Consider the following 21,639-nt stretch of genomic DNA (forward strand, 5'->3'; position numbering starts at 1 on the left):
TGGTTCTTCAACATTTTCAAGTGAAGAAATTACACAGCCACACAAAAAAAAGTTGTCTGTACTTTTCATGGGATATATGTTATCCGTAGTATTTTTACCTCCTGATCATGAATCCGGTGTCAGAATTGAGCTGTCACATCACAGGAATTTACTAACCTCAAAAAACAGGTCAAAAATTGCAAAAATTCACAAAAAATGATGGAAAAATACAAAAATTTTTTCTATATTCAAATGTTCATTTATATTATATGGTTAAGACCCCGCCGAACGTGAATCCGTGGTCATAATTGATGGTTCTTTTTCTAACCTCAAAAAAAAACGGGTCAGATATCAGGAATTTTCAAAAAATAACAGATTCGCGCCAAATTTGGTATACGGGAATTTTCGGAGTCGCTGATCACGGATCCGAGGTCAATTTTGCAAAATTCAAGATGGCGGATCCTAGATGGCCGACCAATTTTTCAATAAATAACATATTATTGCCAAATTTGGTATACGGGGTTTTTCAGGGTCGCTTATTATGTCAGAATTCGAGATCAGAATTGCGAAATTAATTTTGTAATATATTTGTTTACTTTATAACATGAGTAGGTACCCAATTATGTTTTAACCTTCTTTTCGGATATATCTTGTTCTTTGTTGCAAAAGATCTTTTCATGGGTTTTCTGCCTAATCTCAGGTAATAAAGTACATAGGTGATTAAATTTTTAAACACGAATTTTGTAAATGTGATCTCAGATTCGTAATCAGTGACCCCGAAAACCCCCGCATACCAAATTTGGTGCGAATCTGTTATTTTTTGAAAATTCCTGAATTAAGGTCAGTAATTGACCCGTTTTTTTTTTTGGTTAGAAAAAAAACCACCAATTATGACCGCGGATTCACGTTCGGCGGGATCTTAACCATATAAATGAACATTTGAATATAGAAAACTTTTTTTTGTATTTTTTCTAGCACTTCTTCGTGAATTTTTGCTATTTTTGACCAAATATATCTCACAAATCAGATTGCACCAATTTAGTTGATATTTTAGGTGTAACACGCACTGCAGCACGGTTGGTTGCAAAAGGGTGAATTCCCTTCAAAAAGAGCATCCCTAACATGTTACTTAAAACATGTTTGAACAAACTAATTCGGGTTCTACATTTATGGAACACATCGTAATGGAAGATGAGACATGGGTCAGGAGTATGACATGCAAGTCGGCCAACAAGCTTCCGAATGGCACTTTTCTAATGAGCCAAAACCAAAAGAATCACCATAAAGTCGATCAAAAATTAAAGTCATTATGAGGCATTTGAGAGTATCCACATAAAAAAAAAACAGATTTATGGAACAATTCTTGGATTTTGTTGTACCACGATAATACAGCATCACATAAAGCGATAATTGCAAATAAATTTTTGTCCAAAAACTCGATCAATGGCATTGAGCAGCTACCGCTGACTTTTTTTCTATTTCTCAAACTCAAATTACCACTTTGTGAAACACGTTTCCAGTCAATGGAAGACACAAAACAAAAATCGCTGAAGGAGTTGAAGTCCATACGGGAATATGCTTTTAAAAGGTGCTTTGACGAATGGGTTGTTCGTTGGAAAAAGTGTATTGCTTCAAATGGGGCCTATTTTGAAGGAGACAAAATAAATTTTGAGATCGATTGAATATATTCTGTTTTATGAACAGAGTGTACAATAGTAACCGAACCGATTTTCCGTGTTAAGTTTTAGTTTTTACTGTTGTGTTTTATTAAGTTTAACTTTATAGTAAAATTTAAAGTGGCATTCTGTGAAGTGTCTCCTGCAATGTAAGTGAATAAGCATATAAAGTTGTTTATTTCAGTGTTTAGCGGTACTAAGAATAATGGCTGGCTCCCCTCAAACATTTTTCTAGCGCAACTAACTGTAATGCTGTAGATTTCTTTTTTATCTGTTGCTTATTGGAGAACATGCTTCATTAGCACACTAATTAAGCTCATTATACAAAAGGCAAAAGCAAAGTAAGATGTGGAGATGGACTTGTGGTTCTAGAAGAGAATTTTTTTTAATGTAAATTCTTACAGTAAAGTGCGCTGCTGTATGTTTACTTGACATGTATTTTCTGTTAGAGACGGTGGCCACAAAAGGACAAAAAATTGTAAACGTATAATCTGTGGATAAGTTGGTGGCCCACTGGTTTAAGGCGTCAGGACCTGAATCGATGAATGCCATTGTTGCGGGTTCAATCCCCTGGCTGTAAGAGGATAGATTAACTATATTTGTAGAGGGGAATTAGGCATCCTCCCTGCGGGTATCGTAGTGTGGAGGAACATTGGATCAATGCAAGATACTGATACTAGTAGATGTTTGATCATCCCGTAATTAATGAAATTTTCTAGGTTTCCATCACTCCCGAGTGGTAGTTAGTGTTTACCTATGTAAGTTGTTCCTAGGCGCAAATGCGTCCCACTGAATAATAATATGCCGTACCCTTTCCCACACAAGTCTCTGACTTCTGGGCTAATCAATGGGATTATAATTATTATATTCATTTTATTATTTATTAGTACTAGAAAGAGGCATAAGTGACAAAATAATGTCTTATACGTTTTGAAATATTTTGAAAATTAATTTAAACATGATTCAGTCAGCTACTTGGTTTTCAGTATTACTGTGATTTTGTTTTTAAATACATTTATTGGTTAGTTATTAACTATAAAATATCAAAATATTGCATGAAAATTATGAAAATGGTTTTAAAAATATTCAATTTTCACGATACAATTTAGGAAAACTTGTTTTTAGAGGTAAAAGTCCATATAAATGTTACACCCTGAATTTGATTCGTTTAGAATAAATGTAATAACATTTTTGGTACTACCTGAGTCAAATTTGTGTTCTGTTGAGTTGCGGAATGCTTGGTACTGAAGGTGGCTCACATGAAGATATGCAACGGTGACATTTGAATTTTCTTCTGTCAAATTCAATGTTTGTTGATGGGCACATTTGTAAGAATTTTCCAGAGGTGTTGAAAATTCCGTTTTCTGGTGGAACAACTTGTACACTTTGGGGACTGAAATAATCAAAAATTACTGAAATACCTACTGCTAAGTAGCCATTTCATATTTATCTTATTATTTTAAACTTTTTATATTTATGTGCCATTTTTATATACCTATTCCTTGAAGGAAATCTTTTAATACTCATTATTTTCAGCTGAAAATCCTATTAATTTTTTGGATGTTAATTTGTCAAAAGTTTTAAATACATATTTTGCATTCTTATATTTGAGATGCTCTATATCAAATTCTATAAGAATCCATTTTTAAATTTTAGATACAAATTAGAAAGTCTAACAGGTTTCTGGCAAGTGTAATTATGTATAAATTTGTAAATAGTTAAATTATTGATTAGTTTTCATTGCATGCAGACCATTATAAAAAAATTTGAAATGCATTAAAAACAGATATATTGTTATATTTAATAATCATCATCATTCAATAACATATGAAATCATTTCTGATAACACAAAAGTATAATAAAATAAATTGATATAATTAAATGAGCAATATGATATTTTATCAAACTTTTAGAACAAATGCGTTGAAACATTCAAAACAGATTCTGATTAGTCATGAAATTAGATATAAAATTTCTAGAATAAAGAGATGATAAGACACAAAACATTAAAAAATTGTATGTCTAAAATAATCATTAAACAAAAATAGAACAAATGAAATTCCATAACAAAATTTTCCAGTACCTATCTTTATATGATTATAGAATGTTGTACTTACCTGAATTTATTGAAACATTGAGAGTAGAAACGATGCGGTTCAGATCAAATTTATTTGAGTTGTTTTTTTCAAAATCTAATTCTAATGAATTGTTCTGACCCCACGAAACTGTCAGTGTCTGCACATCCTTTCCCTCACAGGAGCCGCTGGCAGTCGCATCAACAGGTACATTGACTTTTGTTTTGTTTGAATCCAGGATTTCGAACTGCGTGGCCACAAATAAGATAATGCAGCTTCGGTTGCTATTAGCATAATTCACCGTCCAGTTAGCTACTTTTGGATCCACTGGTCCAGGAGCAGGAGTTGGTGTTGGAGTTGGTGTTGTAGGCTTAGGTGTGGTTGATGTAGGTTTAGGTGTGGTTGATGTAGGCTTAGGTGTGGTTGATGTAGGCTTAGACGTTGTTGTTGTAGAGGGTGTTGTTGGTTGTGCTGTGGTAGTTGTTTTAGGGGTTGTCGCAGAGGTTGTAGATGTTGGAGGTGGAGTTGTGGATGTCGGTGTAGAGGTAGGTTGGGGAGGTATTAATGGACTTGTATGAAGTGGCTCTGGATCAAGTTTATCCCCTACAAAAAAAAAAAAATAATACAAACAAATATTAGGAAATGAATATTTAAAAGTTAGGTTTTCACAAATTTAAGGGTCACATTTCAAGGATAGCTTCCTTGGATGAAAATACAATGGTGAATAATTTAAATGTGAACCTAAATGTTAGAAATCATATAATCTCTTTTTGAATGATAGCCAGTCACACAAGCCGTATTTTTTAAATAATTTTTTTAAATATCAACACATGTAACTGACAAGTGAGTCAAATTCAATATAATCTCAAAACTTACTATATGTATGAAAAAACTAATTATACATTTTCAGTTCAATTTACAACAAAAATTTTGCTGTCCAATTAGCTAATTGGTATATTCATTTGTTTTCGAATTACAAAGTAATTCTTGTAATAATTTCAAAGTTATAACCCTTTCTAAACGAACTTTTCGGTACCGAATTGACTAATGATATTAATTTTTTAATCAAGTTCACGATCAGGAAATTATGAAACAAACATATATATATATATATATATATTCTGTGTAATATATCATAGGTATTTCAACAAATATAGTTGGTACCTAATAACTTACTTTAATTAGTTGCTGCTGTTATGTTTTTTTGTATGAAGTAATATTTCTTTCTTTTTAATTTCCTGATGGTCATATTTAGTTACTGTAAATTGCTTTGCCAAAAAAAAACATGTGTCTAATATTCTAAAAAAAGTAAATTGTTATGGCATTTTGGATGGCTTGTTAGAAAGAATATTATCTTTGTACTTTTTCTACCTTCAACATAAAAATTGATTTAGTTTTCTGCATTAATGTGACGCTAAGCAAGTAACACTGGAAATAAAAATTTCAGGTTTTTTTCTAAGGAAGCACAGACAACATAAGGAACTGATGATTCAGCTAAAGAATAATTTATGGTTCGCTAAAGAAAATTAAAAACTGGAGTCCAATCTGGAGTTTGTTTTATTCCGTTTTTAGAAAAGTTGATGATGATTGTATTTGCAACATTTTGCTAGAACCTTTTTCCTAGTACTTTTAAAAACGAATTATTCATTTTTGTGGCAATCACATTTGTAAATATGCAGGAATGGACGACATCTCAAGAGTAGCATCAAATAAGTCAATTTACATCTTTGTTGCCTTAAAAAGTTAGGGACCTTTTTTAAAACAAGTCACATTTTAACATTATTTCATAAAATTTGATATTGGAGGGTTTTGGGATTGCTGAAGATTTTTTTTATCTAAAATATAGAAGCCACTGCAACAGTCATTTGCCCTTTTTTTATATTTTTTTATTAGTAGAAGTTTTGAAAAATGCAGACAACCGATTTATTATTAACGTTTCATTATTAAACCTCACCCTGTTATTAAATTTGTAGCTTTGTAAAGCCTTTTCTTAAATTAAATCAACTTACCTCTATTCAAAAGTCAACACCTACTTAGATAAAAAGTATATAAATGACCAATATCATTCAGTAAATCATAACAAAAAGAAGTGTAATTAGAGTAAAATACTCTCTTTAATAATGACTCAGTTGTTTGTAACTGATGGCTGCAGCACAAGATTGAAAATGATTTTTTTCTGGAACAATGCATTTAGCAGCATGCAACGAATATACTTCTTTCAACAAACACCTGCATTTTGTCAAAATTTCCAAATATAAAAAAAAACAAGACAAAGACAAAGACTTAGCGACCCCTCCGTTTTAGATAAAAAAAAATAAACCTCTGTTCATCTTTGGCTACCCCAAAAAATTAAACCAAAATTCATTGAAATATCATAATTTAGTGACAGATTATCTTAAACAAAAGAATTAAATAATTTTCAAGGTTTATAATTTTTTAAGGAAGGGTGATCCAGGAAAATGCTAAAAATTACCTATATTCTTCACAAACGTACAAGTTTTTACTAAACTATAAACAAAAAATATTATTGCATAATTAACTAAGTAGGTAACCAATAAGTTAATATCAAAATAGAATAGGTACTTGGTTTGATAAGGGAAAATGTGTGACACAAAACATAAAATTTATATTAGATTATATTTTCAATAAAACTCAATTGGAAATGCATAGATTAAAATCATTGAGAAAAAGTCATATAGTAGGTACCCAGTCAATAGGTATTTTTTTGCTATTAATAAACTCAATAGTTGATTTTGTGTATGTAGTTCCCCCTTAAGTTATAAATTTACTTCCTTATCTGTGTTGCAAACAAAGAATATTGTACACATCTTGATAAAAACGTGCACCAGTATTTATTTATGGTGAATTCTCACTTTATCTTGTTAAGTAAATACCTAGGTATTATTATGAAGTAGGTATCAATATGTATTTCTCTATAAATATCAAGGGGAGAAAAAGTAAATGGCGATGCAATAATTCCTGGAATATCTACATTTACGTAATTTAGATCTGAATTCACTAGAATCCATCTTTTTTATTATTCTCGGCATGCGGTTAATAATATCCGCATCATATTTGGTTTTATAACTGGGCAAATTAGAATAATTGGATAATAAACGTTTCTGGATCGTTTCAGAAATGATTGTTCATACACATTATTTCATATTTTTGTAAGTACTTGTAACCTAAATACATACCTGAGCCACATACACCTGCTATCACCCCACAAACCAAAAGAAATACTTTAAAATTGGCCATATTTATTAGTAGAAGTAGAAAATATTGTGTCCTCAACAAAAGCACAATTCACCAACTGTCAAATATTTCTAGCTCCTTTTCCGCATAAAAAACGTTGCGTTACAAAACTGTACAACCCAAGGACACGGAACCAATCCAATGACTACACTATACACCTATCACGTACCACACAGACAAAGACGCAACGCAATGCGAAATACTAGACTGAATTTCACTTAACAATGGTGGCATTGGTGGCACAGTTATTGCGCATGTGCGCTTTATCGAAATTTTGTTTCCTTTCCGTTGTCCACATTGTATGATTTAAATTTTTGCGCGAATTAGGATACCTACATTTCTGCTTATTTCCATTTTCGTATCTGAGATAGAGATACCTATATGTATTTATCATAAAAAATTAAAGTTGTAAATTACTTAGCTTATTTTAATAAGTATTAAAAATAATTTTCATCTGTTATAAGCAAGAGAATATACAGGGTATCCAGGAAAATGATGGACAATCTATCGCATTTGGGTAAGATTTGCAAAAATAACGATGCAAGTTTATATAATTTTGTTTTATTCTGGCTGACCCTGTAGAGAGAATTATTTGGTCTTGAAGTTGAAAGTTGATGAAAATCGATTTTTCGTTATAACTTTTTTCATTAAACTTGGTCAATTTTTTGCTAAACGCTGTGCTATTTGAAGTACGCGTATAACGATAAATTTTATTTATTTTCAACATATATAAACCTGTGATACTTCTTTTGAAATGCTTAACCCGTATTCAAGAAATTGACCATCATTTCTTGGACACTCTGTAGGTATAGTTTCCTGCTTTTTTACATATAGAAATGAGTATATTTTCATTGTATCAATTTCACCATCGGAAACCATCCCAGTTTCCTTGTTCGATAGGACGTTTATTTTATCATACACACACAATACTTTGTTGCACGAAGCGACAGATAATATGAAATGCACATACAAAGAAATAGCTGTTCTGTTTATTCATTTCCTTCACTTTTTATTAAAATAAGATTTTAACTTTGCGCTTGTATTAGGGTGATACGAAAACGTACGTTTGGAAAAATAATAAAAATCTTTCTAAAGGTACAGATGTTTTATAGAAAAATGTATTTTTTCAAAAATATCAATAACATTTGTTATACACTGAAAAGTTCTCAGTTACTTCTAATATCTTTGTCATCATTTAGGTAAAAATTGTGTTTATTTTTAAGTGTACATTTTTATCCCCTTTATAACACCTACTACAGGTGTCATTTACGAGACATCTTAATATCTTTTTCGTCCTTTGATTAAAATTTGAAAAAAAAATGTGCATTTATTGACTTCTTTAAAATAAGAGGATTTTTTGAATTTGCATGACTTGTGACGCCATCATGATATCACTTGAGAATAAAATCTAACGGAATAAGATCAGGATACCCTGCTGGTTATTAACTGTCAATCTAAACTCTGTGGGTGTCACCATTTTCTTGGAAAACCATTAACATAGTTTTATATAATGAATCTCAATAATTGTTTCAACAAAAAATCCAAGCGAATTTGGAACTTTATATGATAGTGCTATAGGTACATTTTTTAACAAAGGTTAGATTAGGTTAGAAATTACTACAAATAAGAAGTGGATCTTATTTGTTGAAGAGCGAAATGGGCGGTGACTATTAGACGCCTTCATTATAGCCATCTTTCTCTATCGCACGGATTTCTATGACTTTCGTTATCGCCCTCTTGTAACGGCCGATGAACCATGGGGACTTTCCGACCCTGTAGGTACCTATACGTTGTATGGTACGAGGTTGATGTTCGCGCTCGACGAAGGCAATGTTTTTTTAGGAGGCGGTCACTACACATGTGAGCCTGCACAATGTAGCCAACTATTCGGAATGAAAATGGCACACAACTTAAATCCTGCGTTACTTTTGGGACATTCTCTATAATGGGTATAGGTAGAAATGAAACAAGCAGTGTGTTAGAACCGCTATTAATATTTATTTTTTAAAAAAATTACATTAAAGCATACTCAAATTATTCGAAACGTGCATCGTCGATGCACAATATGGGTAAGACATGAAGTTATAACATGAAGTTCCAGACTGTGCCCAACATTAGACCATATAGGTACAATATATTAGAATTAAAATTATAATTTATTATATTATACATTGCTGGAATAACAATGTGTAAGTACATAGCGAAAACAATTTTTAATATCTTTATTTTTTTAATTTCGTTTGGTGAACGGCAGGTCCGCCATTAATTATTGAGATCTTGTATAGCTGATCTTAGGTTATAACTGACTTTTAACAACAATTTATATATAATTTAGAATTGAGAATTTTAAATTAACAATGACCATATAGCGTTTAGTCTTTAATTTTAATATTAGCGGACGCACAATGTCCACCTTTAAATAATAACAGATATTATTATTCTGTACAATATTTCTCTCAGTTATAATCTAAGTTGAGATAGTGTTAATATTCAATTTTTTGGTACTAGTCGTATTAACAATTTAGAAAGAATCATATACAAGTTAGTTTATATTAGACGACTTCTCTGTTAAATAGAGTAGTGTAGGAATATCACAAAATAATTTTTCAACTGTATATTATATATCGTACACCCGCCAGACTTGCGTGCATCACCCGCTGGTGACTTCTTTTGGAATATGAACGTTGTAGAGTTGTTTGTGCGCTTGAAGTGTGTCGTAGCAAAATTTAATATTAACACTATCCGTGTTAATTTGGGCTGAGTGTTCGCCCATCTTGATATGCAAAATGCACCCCAAAAGAAATCAGTCCTACTTTGCAAACAGGTGGTAGTATCATTCGAAAATCTTAAACCTGATTATTACCTAATATATAAGTATCTAAACTCTATGAAGTACAATTAACACTTAAGTAGTTACTATGTATAACAATATCTTATTAATTTTGCATAATCTTTTGTTCTGCGATAGAACTACAGCATTGTAACAGTGCTTAACACATAGTTTTTTATACTTTTAATATATGTATATATAATGCCTAAAATGAGCTTAATAATTACTATAAAACAAATACACATGGATTTTGCATAATCTAAAGTTACAACGAAAGGTTATGTACATAAATCATATTCCACAATCGCCCTATCACAACACGGAGACGGTTCGTCTTTCATCAGAACATACTCAAGTGTCCCTTACCATACAATTAATAACAATTATATTATTGTAATGCGTCGATACGTAGCACGGTTTCAGCAAAACTGTACGAAAATGGCTGTTTATTGTTATGCAGTAAGTTGGTGGATCCCACCAGCGCCCCCCTGCGGGACGCTAATGGGGGGTCCGTGGACCAGCCGAAGCCGAGTACAGGGGTGGCCAAAAGCGACCTAAACCAATTACATCTAACAGTGGCAGAGTTAAAATTCCAAACTGCTATGGTTTGTGAACTAATTGATATAGAACTAAACTATCTAGACCGTCATCATCCTTGATCTACTTAATTTTATACAAAAAATCGAGCCCCGTGGTTTATATTGTTTGATGGCAGTTGTTAGAGCCTCCTCTTGGCCGCTAAGGTGGAGCTGCGGGGAAGCCGCTTAGTCTATCATCAGTTCGAAATGGACGGACCCTCGCTTGTCCGCGCGGTCGTGGTGGATGTTCTTCGCCCAAGCCTTGCATTCGATGTTGATAAGAACGCCACCTATAAAAAGAATATAGGTTTTACTTCCTGGATCGAATGCTATATGCCGTAAAAATGTGGGAATGGAATGGCGGCAAAGTGGTGCCAACGAGTTTAACGTATAACGAAATGACAAGCTATCGATTTACCGGTTTAAAAAATGTCGTTGTGCAGAGCATGAGGCTACTCTTTCATTTGCTAACCTCGACAGTCAACATACAAAACCGAAGCATGAAAAAAATTCATTGGTTTCATCCCCCCTAAACGAAACAGAAGTTATGGCACTTATACCCTTTACAAAAATGATTTAATCTCAACGAAGTAACTTTTTTTTATAATGTTTCGCATATTACTTAAAGAACTACGCCCTCTGCTCCAAAAGAAAGTATACGAACTTTAGAAACTATGTCTTTAATTTTTCCATAGACAAGGATATGCTCAACAAATTATGGGAATATAAACACATAATTACATAAGTTTAAGATTTGTAACTGGAATGTTCCCAAAGTAAAGAATATTGATGACTTCTTCTTAAAATACAAAATTACCTACGTAAAAATTTCAACTTCGTATACGACAGTGTAGGTACTGTTAATAAAACTCAGAATTAGAAAAGTAACTTCGACTTGTCTTCTTTTCGTGTAGACAAATAGGAACTGAAGTGGTAGTGGTACAGAAGAAGCTCTTGCCAGTTGCCCGTTGAATTTAACATGTGAGAGACTAATGGTGACCACCACCATCACCATCACTCTACCCTATGCTCGCTACCGCATTTGTTTACATACGCTGCAGTGGTTACACCTGCCATTTGGTCACTACGCCACCGCTACATCACTTCAGTGCGCGCATTACTTTAGCTCCAGCTTTAGCTTATACAGGGTGTCCGGGAAATAAATCATTTACAAGATACAGGGAAAAATGCATTATTTCTTTTCGCTGATCAATCGTTACAGAGTTGTGACGGTAAGTAGATTTTGATTATGTAAAATTAAAACAGAAAAAACAATCTCATAGTCGGTATTAAAATAGATGGTAATTCTGATTTTTTGGGCATGACAGTAACCAAGAATCACTAAAATTATGTATTTATCTAATGAAATATGGTTCATGGATTATAAAAAACGTATTTATTTTTTAATTATGAACGAGATTGATAATATTTTTGATCAAATAAAACTACAAAATTCAGCAAATCGCCATGATAGGTTGAACACCAATCAGTCCTGCGACACATTTTTTAAAAAACTCGTATCGACTGATGAAGATGACATGAAAGTTGAAGAAGAGGTTAGACCAACATCAAAGCTATATGGCAGAGTGACGGCCTCACGAGCGTTTGAATTTAGTCGGTGCAAAACCACTAATGTAACTCTGATCAGGTGAATAATGGGAGGAAAAATCTCAGATGCATCGGCCATGAAACGCGATAGAATATTGGAGGATGAAGTGAGGAAAACTGTAAGTACCTGTTTGGGGAAAAAATTGAAAAAATGTAGTATAATGCTTTGCAAATATTATCCCACGATAGCAGGATCGCCTGATGGAATTTGACAAGACAGTATTATTGAAATTAAAGGTACCACGAATATGAATACTTTTAAAAATTATGTGGAAAAAGGAAAACCGACCCAGAAGTTTTATGTGCAGATGGCAGCTACAAATGTATTTAACAGGGCTTCAAATGGGCTATTTCGGTGTAGCTGATTGCAACTATAGTACAAATGGTAAAGAAATAATCAATGTTACATTTGATGACAACTATGTATCAGATTTTGTTAATGTTTTAGTCTCTGCATGGAAAGACAATGTGCATCCATGATTATACCAAAGTACAATTTGAGCGTGAATAAAATGCATATAAAATCCTTCCACAAATAAGATCCACTTCTTATTTGTGGAAGGGCGAAATGGGCGTTGACTATTAGACGCCTTCATTATGCCATCCTTGTCTATCACATGGATTTCTATGGCTTACTTTATCGCTCTCACGTAACTTCTGATAGACCATCGGTACTTTCCTACACTGTAGATGTGACGTCACATAGACGCCATGCTTTTGTGTGAGTTTAGACTTAAAATTAAAATGTCAATATTTTTCTACTAAACCTTTTATTTTCTACAGAAATAAGATATTTTTTGCAAATAGTAAATACTTCCGAACATCATAGAATAGTTTTTCAAAATCTGTCGTCATGCCTAACCGATTCATATTTTTGTGACCCGTGACATTGATATTTTTTTAATACCGAATTGTAGAACAACCCTACTAGACCTTGCGAGTCCATAAAACTAGTTCTGTGTTAAAATAGTCCGTAATTCCTATTTTTAAGTAAAAAATTAACCAATTCGTATTTTTGTTAGCTGAGATAGAAATAATTTTTTAATAGTGCCAGTTTCAGGAAACTATTTCTGTGCTATAATAGATGGTAGTTTCGATAGTTAAGTAAGACGGTATACGACAGATGTCCAAATCGTCGTGTGCCACACAGACAAACTTTTAGAAATATTGAACGTCGATTGCAGGAAAATGGTTCATTTAAATCCAGATATAATGATGCTGGTCGAGCTCGATATATTCAAGCAAATGATACTAAACTACTATACTATTTTAAATATTGTTCGTCTACAAGGCAATGTATCACAATCAGTGCGGCGAGTGTTACGAGAGCAACAATTAAAGCCGTACCATATTCAGAAAGTACAAGAGTTGCTGCCTGAAGACTTTTCTAGAAGAGTTACTTTTTGTAGAAGAATGTTGCAAATGTTAAACAGAAATCGTAATTTCTCTAATTTTATATTATTTACTGACGAAGCAACTTCTATAAGATATTGTATTTTTTAATACCCATAATACGCATTCTGGAGTGAAGACACGATACGAGCGTGTTTCACCAGCAGCACACACAGTTGTTTGGCCACCGCGCTCTACTGATCTTAATCCGTGTGATTTTTAACTTTGGAGTCACCTAAAAGGACTAGTTTATTCTACACCAGTACATAATTTTAAAACCTCGAGGTTCGTGTACGAAATGTAGTAAATAAACTTCGCTTTTTTACTTTAAAATAGTCAATACAATCAAATTATCTCGTTTAAGTCGTTAAAGTATATTTTGACCTCTAGCTTCTGACTTATAAGATTGGCTACATATTTTAGAACCACCCTATACAAAGTATGTTATATCATAATTGTCACAGTTATTCAATGCCTTCTGACGTAAAGTATGGTTTTTTACCTCCTAACAGAGAGCAACCTACTAATCTGTGGGTACTATGAAGGCATGATTAGTGTCACATCGGCAAAACAATGTTTTAATGAGATTGGCATTTAAGGTTATATCTCACCAACACTCAAAATATATGGGTAGAGCGAAACGTCTAGATGTTTGTCCGTAGTCTCATGTACTATTAGTTCTTTACGATACTAATTTAATATTGGACGGGGCTGTAGTCTGCAGAGTACTTGTTTTCCACAAGGTTATTAGCTAAAGATTTGATTTTGTATAGGAGTTTTATTCTTTTTTTTTTCTAAAAGATTTTGAAAATATCCGAAATATCTTCTTCTAGTCATAAACAACACTTTCATATTCTGAATTGCTCAGTGTAACTTGTATAATTAAAATTTAAAAATATCTGAAAAAGTCTTCTAAATTAATTTGGCTCCTCTTAACAATTTTTTAAAATTTAATTTTTTTGCTAAGCTATAGGAACAAGAGATGCGTACCTATCTTTTCAAAGTTTTATATTATCCCTAGCGCATTCGACAAATTATAGAAATACCTAAATAAGCTTGTTTGAAAATTCGCACCTTTAAAGTTTCAGCTTAGAAAATTTTCAGTCTCTACTACAAAAATACTCATTCTGCTCAATGTATAACGCATCACTCTTGTACAAAATTGCAAAAAGGAAACAAGATTGATTATTTTCGGTCTAAGCAACGGCAACATCGGTTGTAGTTGTAAATCTTCTCGCTATAGCTGGTACATGATACAGGGTCGGAAAGTCCCCATGGTTCATCGGCCGTTACGTGAGAGCGATAAAGAAAGTCATAGAAACCCATGCGATAGAGAAAGATGGCTATAATGAAGGCGTCTAATAGTCACCGCTCATTTCGCCCTTATACAAATAAGATCCACTTCTTATTTGTGGAAGGACGAAATGGGCGGTGACTATTAGACGCCTTCATTATAGCCATCTTTCTCTATCGCACGGATTTCTATGACTTTCTTTATCGCTCTCACGTAACGGCCGATGAACCATGGGGACTTTCCGACCCTGTATACTGATATTGTTTGGGAGATTTTATATTAATTAATTAAATAACTTACGTTCGGGCTGCTCAAAGTAAATGGCTACTAATGGACTTAAGTAGCCATTCTGATTCATAAACGGGAAGTATTGCGACATAAATCCGTCTCGAGGTATGTAACGGAAAGGTCCAATGTTTTCTTTGTCAGCAGGATTTTCTCCTTCACAGGTGATCCATACCATTTTATGCTAAACAATGTTATTTTTGTATTAAAATAAATTGACTGATCGCGAGAATGAAAGTGGCCATACTTTGATAATCAAGCATGGGACCTAATCCCAAATTTCAAATGAAATTTTAGAAAGGTGTTGCATATATAAAGGGTATTCAAATTTGAGACTTTTTAAATTTGTGTTTTTTATAGGTACTAGAACGGCTTTGGTTTTTTGACAGTTGTTAAGTAGAAACATGGCGGATAATAAATATGGAAAAGTATACGATTGAACAGCGCCTTTATTGTTAAAAAATATTTTAAATTTGGTGAAAGTTATGTAGAAGTTGGAAGGAAATATCGCACATATGTATTATTATTGAAAAACAAATTGTCCAACAAACAGCACACCATCACTCGAAATATTGTGAATAAATTTAAAGAAACTGGTTTAATTCAAGACGAAAGAAGTAAAATTTACAGTCGTAGTGGTCAGTCACAAGAAAATATTGCAGCTGTCAATGATGGTGTCAGTGCAGAATCAAATACATCAATTTGTCATCGTACACAGACAGCAATTAGGCATTTAAAAAACCACATAAAGGCTTACAAAATACAGTGAACATAAGAATTATTGCGAATACATATGTTAATTGGGCCCTTGCAGTGAAAGGAGAAAATTATTTTTTTAAACAAAATCATCTTTAGTGACGAAGCTCATTTTGAAACTAGTGAATATGTAAACAAACAAAACTGTTGCATCTGGGGTGAAGAAAACCCACGAGTAATATTGGAACAACCAATGCATCCACAAAAAGTAACTGGTTGGTGTGATTTTTGACCTGGTGATGTGATTGGGCCATACTTTTTCGAACTGCTGGAAAAGTTGTTATTGTGAATGGTGCTCGATATCGAACGATAATTATTAACTTTTTTTGGGATGTATTGAAGCGTATTAATGTGCAGAAGATGTGGTTCCAATAAGACGGTGCAACATGTACAGCAACGGAAACAATCGATCCTTTCGAACAGAAATTTGGTAATCAAATAATTTCTCAAAGAGATGTTAACTGGTTATCAAGATCATGCGATTTATGACAATTAGACTTCTTTTTATGGGTTTTTTGAAGAGCAAAGTTTGTGCTGACAATTTTCAAACCATTCAACATCTGAAAGAAAACATAATTGAGCAAATGATTCAAATTGAACCACAATGATGCTAACACGTGATGAAAAATTTTGCTAAAAGAAAGAAAGCTTGAAGACCTGCAGGAGGTGTCCACTTATCTGACATTCTATTCCATTATTATCCGCAACATGTCTACTTTAATACTTATTCACTAAAGATATCTAGTTATTTCGAATAAATTGTGTTTTATTAAAAAATTAAAAAGTTAACTCAAATTGGCAAATTTTTTATTTTCATAGTTAATTGATAGATACATACAGGTTCTTATTTTTCACAAAATTTTCATATTTCTTAAAGTTTTAAAAGTGTAATGTTAATAACATATAAAGATTTTAATTGATATCACGAAAAAAAAATGTAAATATACGTGCTACTCTTTTCAAAATCTCATCGTTGTTTTGTTCTCTATATGAGCCCAAAAATTATACCCTTTTTAGGGGAAACAGGAAATAGTATGGGTTCCACTCTTCATTATTAAAATATGACCAGTTCAATTTTCGCAAGGTTAAAATACCAAGAACCGATGTTTCATTAAAAAATTCATGTTTCATGTTAAATTAAATCAAATTAATTCTAAAAGTCTCCAACATTTTTTTCAAATCACATGCAGAATCATTTTCATATAGGCTTAAAGTTTTACATTATTAAGAGCTTTAAGGTCATAATCAGATTACATTATTTACTAATTATCATCAGCAGTGTTACTAATGTACTATAGGCAATGCTGATATATGTACTTTTGTATTGATACAAAAATTTCTAAAGTGAAATGTTGGTAAATCCCTTTCATAAAAATGAAATCGCAATTGGTTATGAATTACCAACTATATCATATCAGGTCAATAAGTTCATTTAGAAAGGTCACTTATACAGGCTGTTACAAATTAGCTTCTCACTACAGGGATCTCGAAAACGGCAAGAGATTAAGAGATACAAATTAGCTTAAATGGGGACAAAGTTGCATAATCAGGGGACTTATGCCTCTAAAAAATCAATGCTAACATAATTAGTTTTCGAAATATTTGAAAAATAAACCGAAATTTTGGAAATCCGTTTTTGTTTCATGTCAGCCTTGTTTGAGGTGATATTGAAAAAAAAGAACACTTTCTCATGGCCACTTTTTGCCCTCTATCGAATGGCATAATCAATTTTTATATGTAACGTTTCGTCTCTCCAGGACCATCATCAACTTCATTTTTTTAAATATGACCCTAGAAATTTTATTACATTTTTTGCAAGCCTTAATGACCCGCAATACTGTATTGCCTCAGCCCGAATCAGATTCAGACGTTTTGTCTCGAAAAATTCAACTTCAGTGTATTTGTTTCAAATTTATCAAAATTTTTTATTTAGATTTATTTGTTTATTGAATTATCGTGCATTGTAAGTGTCGTTAGACCCTGTGGAATCCATCTAGTTATTTAAACTATTACCACGCATTAAAAAAAATATTAGAGTTTTATTCCCGTGTCCATAGTTATTTCTAGGCTTCTCGAGCTCAAAAGTCAAACAAATTCCGATCTATTCTTTCAGGATATTCATACAAATACATCTGACATGCTCTTCCAAAGTTGCGGTTACAGATATAATAAATTCCGATAATATTAAATTTTTTAAAGAATAATATTCAGTTGGCGTTTTGGTTGTTCATATGCATTTTTAAGAATTAATTTGCCATAATAAAATTAAAATTGTAATGTTTTAATTTTGACGCAACAACTTATTGAGTTATGTATGACCAAGTGATGGTAATAGTTAATAATAATAAATGTTTTATTGTAACGAGTGGTGGTAATAATTTAAATAACTAGATGGATTTCACAGAGCCTAACGACACTTACAGTGTACGATCATTCAATAAACAAAGAAATCTAAATAAAAAATTTAGATGAATTTGGAACGAGTACACTGAAGAGATGAATTTTTCGAGACAAAACATCTGAGTCTGGTTCGGGCTGAGGCAGTACAGTATTGCGGGTCATTAAAGTTTGCAAAAATTGTAATAAAATTTCTAGGGTTGTATTTAAAAAATGAAGTTGATGATGGTAAAATAGGTAAGTAACTTGCATGCTAAGAAATAACATATGCCGGCGGATGGCACACTGCTGATACATTTGCAAGTAAAATGGAATGCCTCGTTAGTATTATGGCTTATTGGCATATCAGTAGGTAGCAAGTAGACACGTTCCGACATGCCGCTTGAACTCCCCCCGAAACCCCCCGCCTCACATTGCATGCCAAAAAATCAAATGATGTGCAATTTACTTGCGCGCCTTCTACAGGCATGCCTTTTAATAAATACACACACCAGGAGCTATCTCCTGCAAACTACTTGCATGCTATTGTGCAAGCAAGAGGCATGTGTATTTCCGCCTTTACATATAAAAATTGAGTAGCCATTCGATACGGGGTAAAAATTGTCATGAGAAAGTGTTCTTATTTTTTCAATATCACAGCAAACAAGGCTGAAATGAAACAAAAACGGATTTCCAAAACTAATCATGTTAGCCTTGATTTTTTAGGCGCATAATGTTGGTCCCCTGATTACGCAACTTCTCCTCCATTTAAGTTACTTCGTACCTCTTACGGTTTCCGAGATCCCTGTAGAGAGAAGCGAATTTGTAACAGTCTGTATATACACATAAAAAAAACAATCAAATTTCGTGTCCCTAAAAGATTTTATAGAACTTCTCTTTAATGTCAAATATGCTGAAGGCGTCGGTGACGTTTGCTACACAGGCAAAAAACTGTAAAGATTTAATAGTCGAACAATTTGGGGTTTACTGAATAACAATAACTTTATTTTATACCTTGCTCTTTTCAAGGGCAACGGAGAGAGACGAACAAAAAGTAACAAAAAACGAGGTGATGCAGATATTTTTAAACGCACCTTTATTCTTCACAAAACAACATTTTCATTGCAATAAAATATATACAGGGCGTTTGTAAATAAGTGTCGAATATGATATGAATGTGGGTAAAAAATTCTTCGATTTCAAGGTACAGTATGTTCAAAACTATTTGAAATAGTTAATAAATATAAAAAAATTAAATTTAAACACCCTGTATCTCGGAAGCGAAACATATTTCGACCAACGTATATATGAACAATTTTTCACAACTTCGGCAACCACAACCTAAAATATTTCGCACTTATTGGCAAACACCCTATATAAGACTGAACTGGTGTGAGAATTATTTTTTATTTTCCCTGCTTTTTGTTTTAAATATGACGATTTAATTAAAGTTAACGTAGATACCTATTTCATGCAAACCATTACTTTCAATAATCTCTTTAAATATAATATCGTTAGCTTTTGGCAATATAAATACTAACAATAAGTACCTAAGTTCAACATTATAATTTCCATTATCGTTTATGACTTCAGTAGTGTTTAACATTTCTAGCTTTGAAAATACATCGATTTTTTGCCCATCTTAAAGAATTTAGGCTACAAACATTTAATTGCGTATAAAAAGTAATCTAATCAATATTAGGTACTATGAAATAACATACTTAACATATTTGAGTCATTAAATAATGTTTATGTTATGTATGTTAATTTAACAACTATGACATCACTGCATAATCACAATCACATGAATCTCATCTGCGGTAAAATGTTTAGATAACTTATTTATTCGCTTTTGGATCAAGGGCTACAAGAAATTCTGCAATTAATACTAATATATTTCTGCATTTTAAGGATTGCCTGTTCCAGTTGATATTTGTTAAATACTTATTTAATGCAAATTTATGAAAATTTTTAGGAAATAGCAATACAAATACAAATGCAAATTGATATTTCATGAAACGCCTAATTGATTTTCAGTCGTTTACAAAACGACTGGAGAAAGTCACTCATATTCTAAACAAAATGAAAATTAAGATGCGTTTACAATAAGACATAGCTATTCGACGTTTTATAAAACGCCTAAAATTTTCAGTCAAATTGTAAGAAAATTGTATTTACACGTCGTTTTACAATTTGCCCAGGCATTTATAAAACACCTGCCTACCTAAAATGTTTTTTGTGATTGATGTTATAGATTTCAGTAGATGTATTCTCTTTTAAAGTTTTAATTAACTAAAATATTGGATAGTTACATATTAGAATTATTATTTTACATATACATTTTTTTATTACAGAACAACCAGTGAATGCTAAAATAATTCCTCCTCAGATATTATCCATGGGCGTCCGAATGCGTGGGCTTTGGCTTTTCCACCTAATGTACAAATATGTCACCAAATTAGAAAATGTATTTATTTTTTATTAGTTTTTAATAGTTCCATGCATTGAGTCTACCTTTTCAAATTTTCTGCTAATAAATAAAAATACTGAATATTTATTAGTCCTTATGTACAATTATTTGCCCTTGCCCCTCCATGGTTAATTTTCTGCGGACGCCCATGATGGCATTTGCTAATATTTTTCTCAACTTTATTAAAAAACACTTTTTTGGCTTTCAGTCAAGTTTTAGAGCTATTTTAAGAGAAACGCTTCAGATCGCCTGTAAATCAGGCAGAATAAAACTCATGTAGAAAATTATTGCACGCGATATTAAAATTTTAAATATCCTGTATACCCAATTGTACACTCTAGTTAATTAAATTAATATTGATGTCTTACCTCCTGTTTTGATTGCGCCTTCCTGATTTTTTGTCTCAAATGTTCGCTCATGTCGTCTGGTAGGTCTGACGATTCGTAGTACTCAGGCTTCCAGCTGTAGATCTATAATTTATCGTTAGGTGAAGAGAAAATAAAAAAACTGTTTTTTACATAGCGCACGTTTTGCGGAAAGTGACAACATAAATTTACCAATTTATTTAGTAAATTGTTTATATGAGCGTTAAAACATTGTTGAATATCCTGAAAAAATAATAAGAATGTGGATCATATCTTAATATACCAGTAGGCAGTGGTTTGACTGGTTTGTATTCGGCTTTTCAGGGAAGTAAAATGTCTAGGAGTGATCCTGGAGCTTAACTGGACTGGAATGCACACTTGGAAAAAGTGGTGAGTAAGGCGAAGCAGACATTGTGTGTATGCCGTCGCCTTATTGGGAGCACCTGGGGGCTGAAACCAAAGATGTCATACTGGTTGTATACATCGATAGTAAGACCTAGGATTCTTTATGGCGCTGTGGTGTGGTGGCAAAAAACACAACAGACCACAGTGAGGGAAAACTGAATAGAATTCAGAGACTGTCCTGCTTAGGTATAAAGGGGGCGATGGCATCGACCACGATAGCTGCGCTAGAAGTCATGCTAAATCTACCACCGCTGCATATAGTGGTGGAAAGAGAAGCGCGGCTAGCAGCATACCG

The 21,639-nt window shown here is 32.7% G+C and overlaps 2 protein-coding genes across 2 annotated transcripts in view; both read right to left on the minus strand.

Moving 5' to 3' along the window:
- Nucleotides 1-2,776: 2,776 nt before the first annotated feature.
- LOC108916242 (mucin-2-like) lies at nucleotides 2,777-7,186 on the minus strand. The gene is made up of 3 exons (XM_018722450.1): nucleotides 6,928-7,186; nucleotides 3,773-4,333; nucleotides 2,777-3,048 (listed from the first exon to the last, which is right to left on the minus strand). Exons 1-3 carry the CDS (start codon nucleotides 6,986-6,988, stop codon nucleotides 2,777-2,779), a joined length of 894 nt encoding a protein of 297 aa, XP_018577966.1. The 5' UTR covers nucleotides 6,989-7,186.
- Nucleotides 7,187-8,974: 1,788 nt separating this feature from the next.
- LOC108916244 (sodium/potassium-transporting ATPase subunit beta-2) overlaps nucleotides 8,975-21,639 on the minus strand; it is a 33,497-nt gene continuing 20,832 nt past the window's right edge. The window contains exons 5-7 of the mRNA XM_018722452.1: nucleotides 20,943-21,044; nucleotides 14,988-15,156; nucleotides 8,975-10,683 (exon numbers count right to left, since the gene is read on the minus strand). Coding sequence (XP_018577968.1) covers nucleotides 10,580-10,683; nucleotides 14,988-15,156; nucleotides 20,943-21,044 — 375 coding nt within the window. The 3' untranslated portion in view covers nucleotides 8,975-10,579. The remainder of the gene's footprint in view (nucleotides 10,684-14,987; nucleotides 15,157-20,942; nucleotides 21,045-21,639) is intronic.

The sequence above is a fragment of the Anoplophora glabripennis genome, unplaced genomic scaffold, assembly GCF_000390285.2.
Source record: "Anoplophora glabripennis isolate ALB-LARVAE unplaced genomic scaffold, Agla_2.0 scaffold1526, whole genome shotgun sequence".
NCBI classification, from domain to species: Eukaryota; Metazoa; Arthropoda; class Insecta; order Coleoptera; family Cerambycidae; genus Anoplophora; species Anoplophora glabripennis.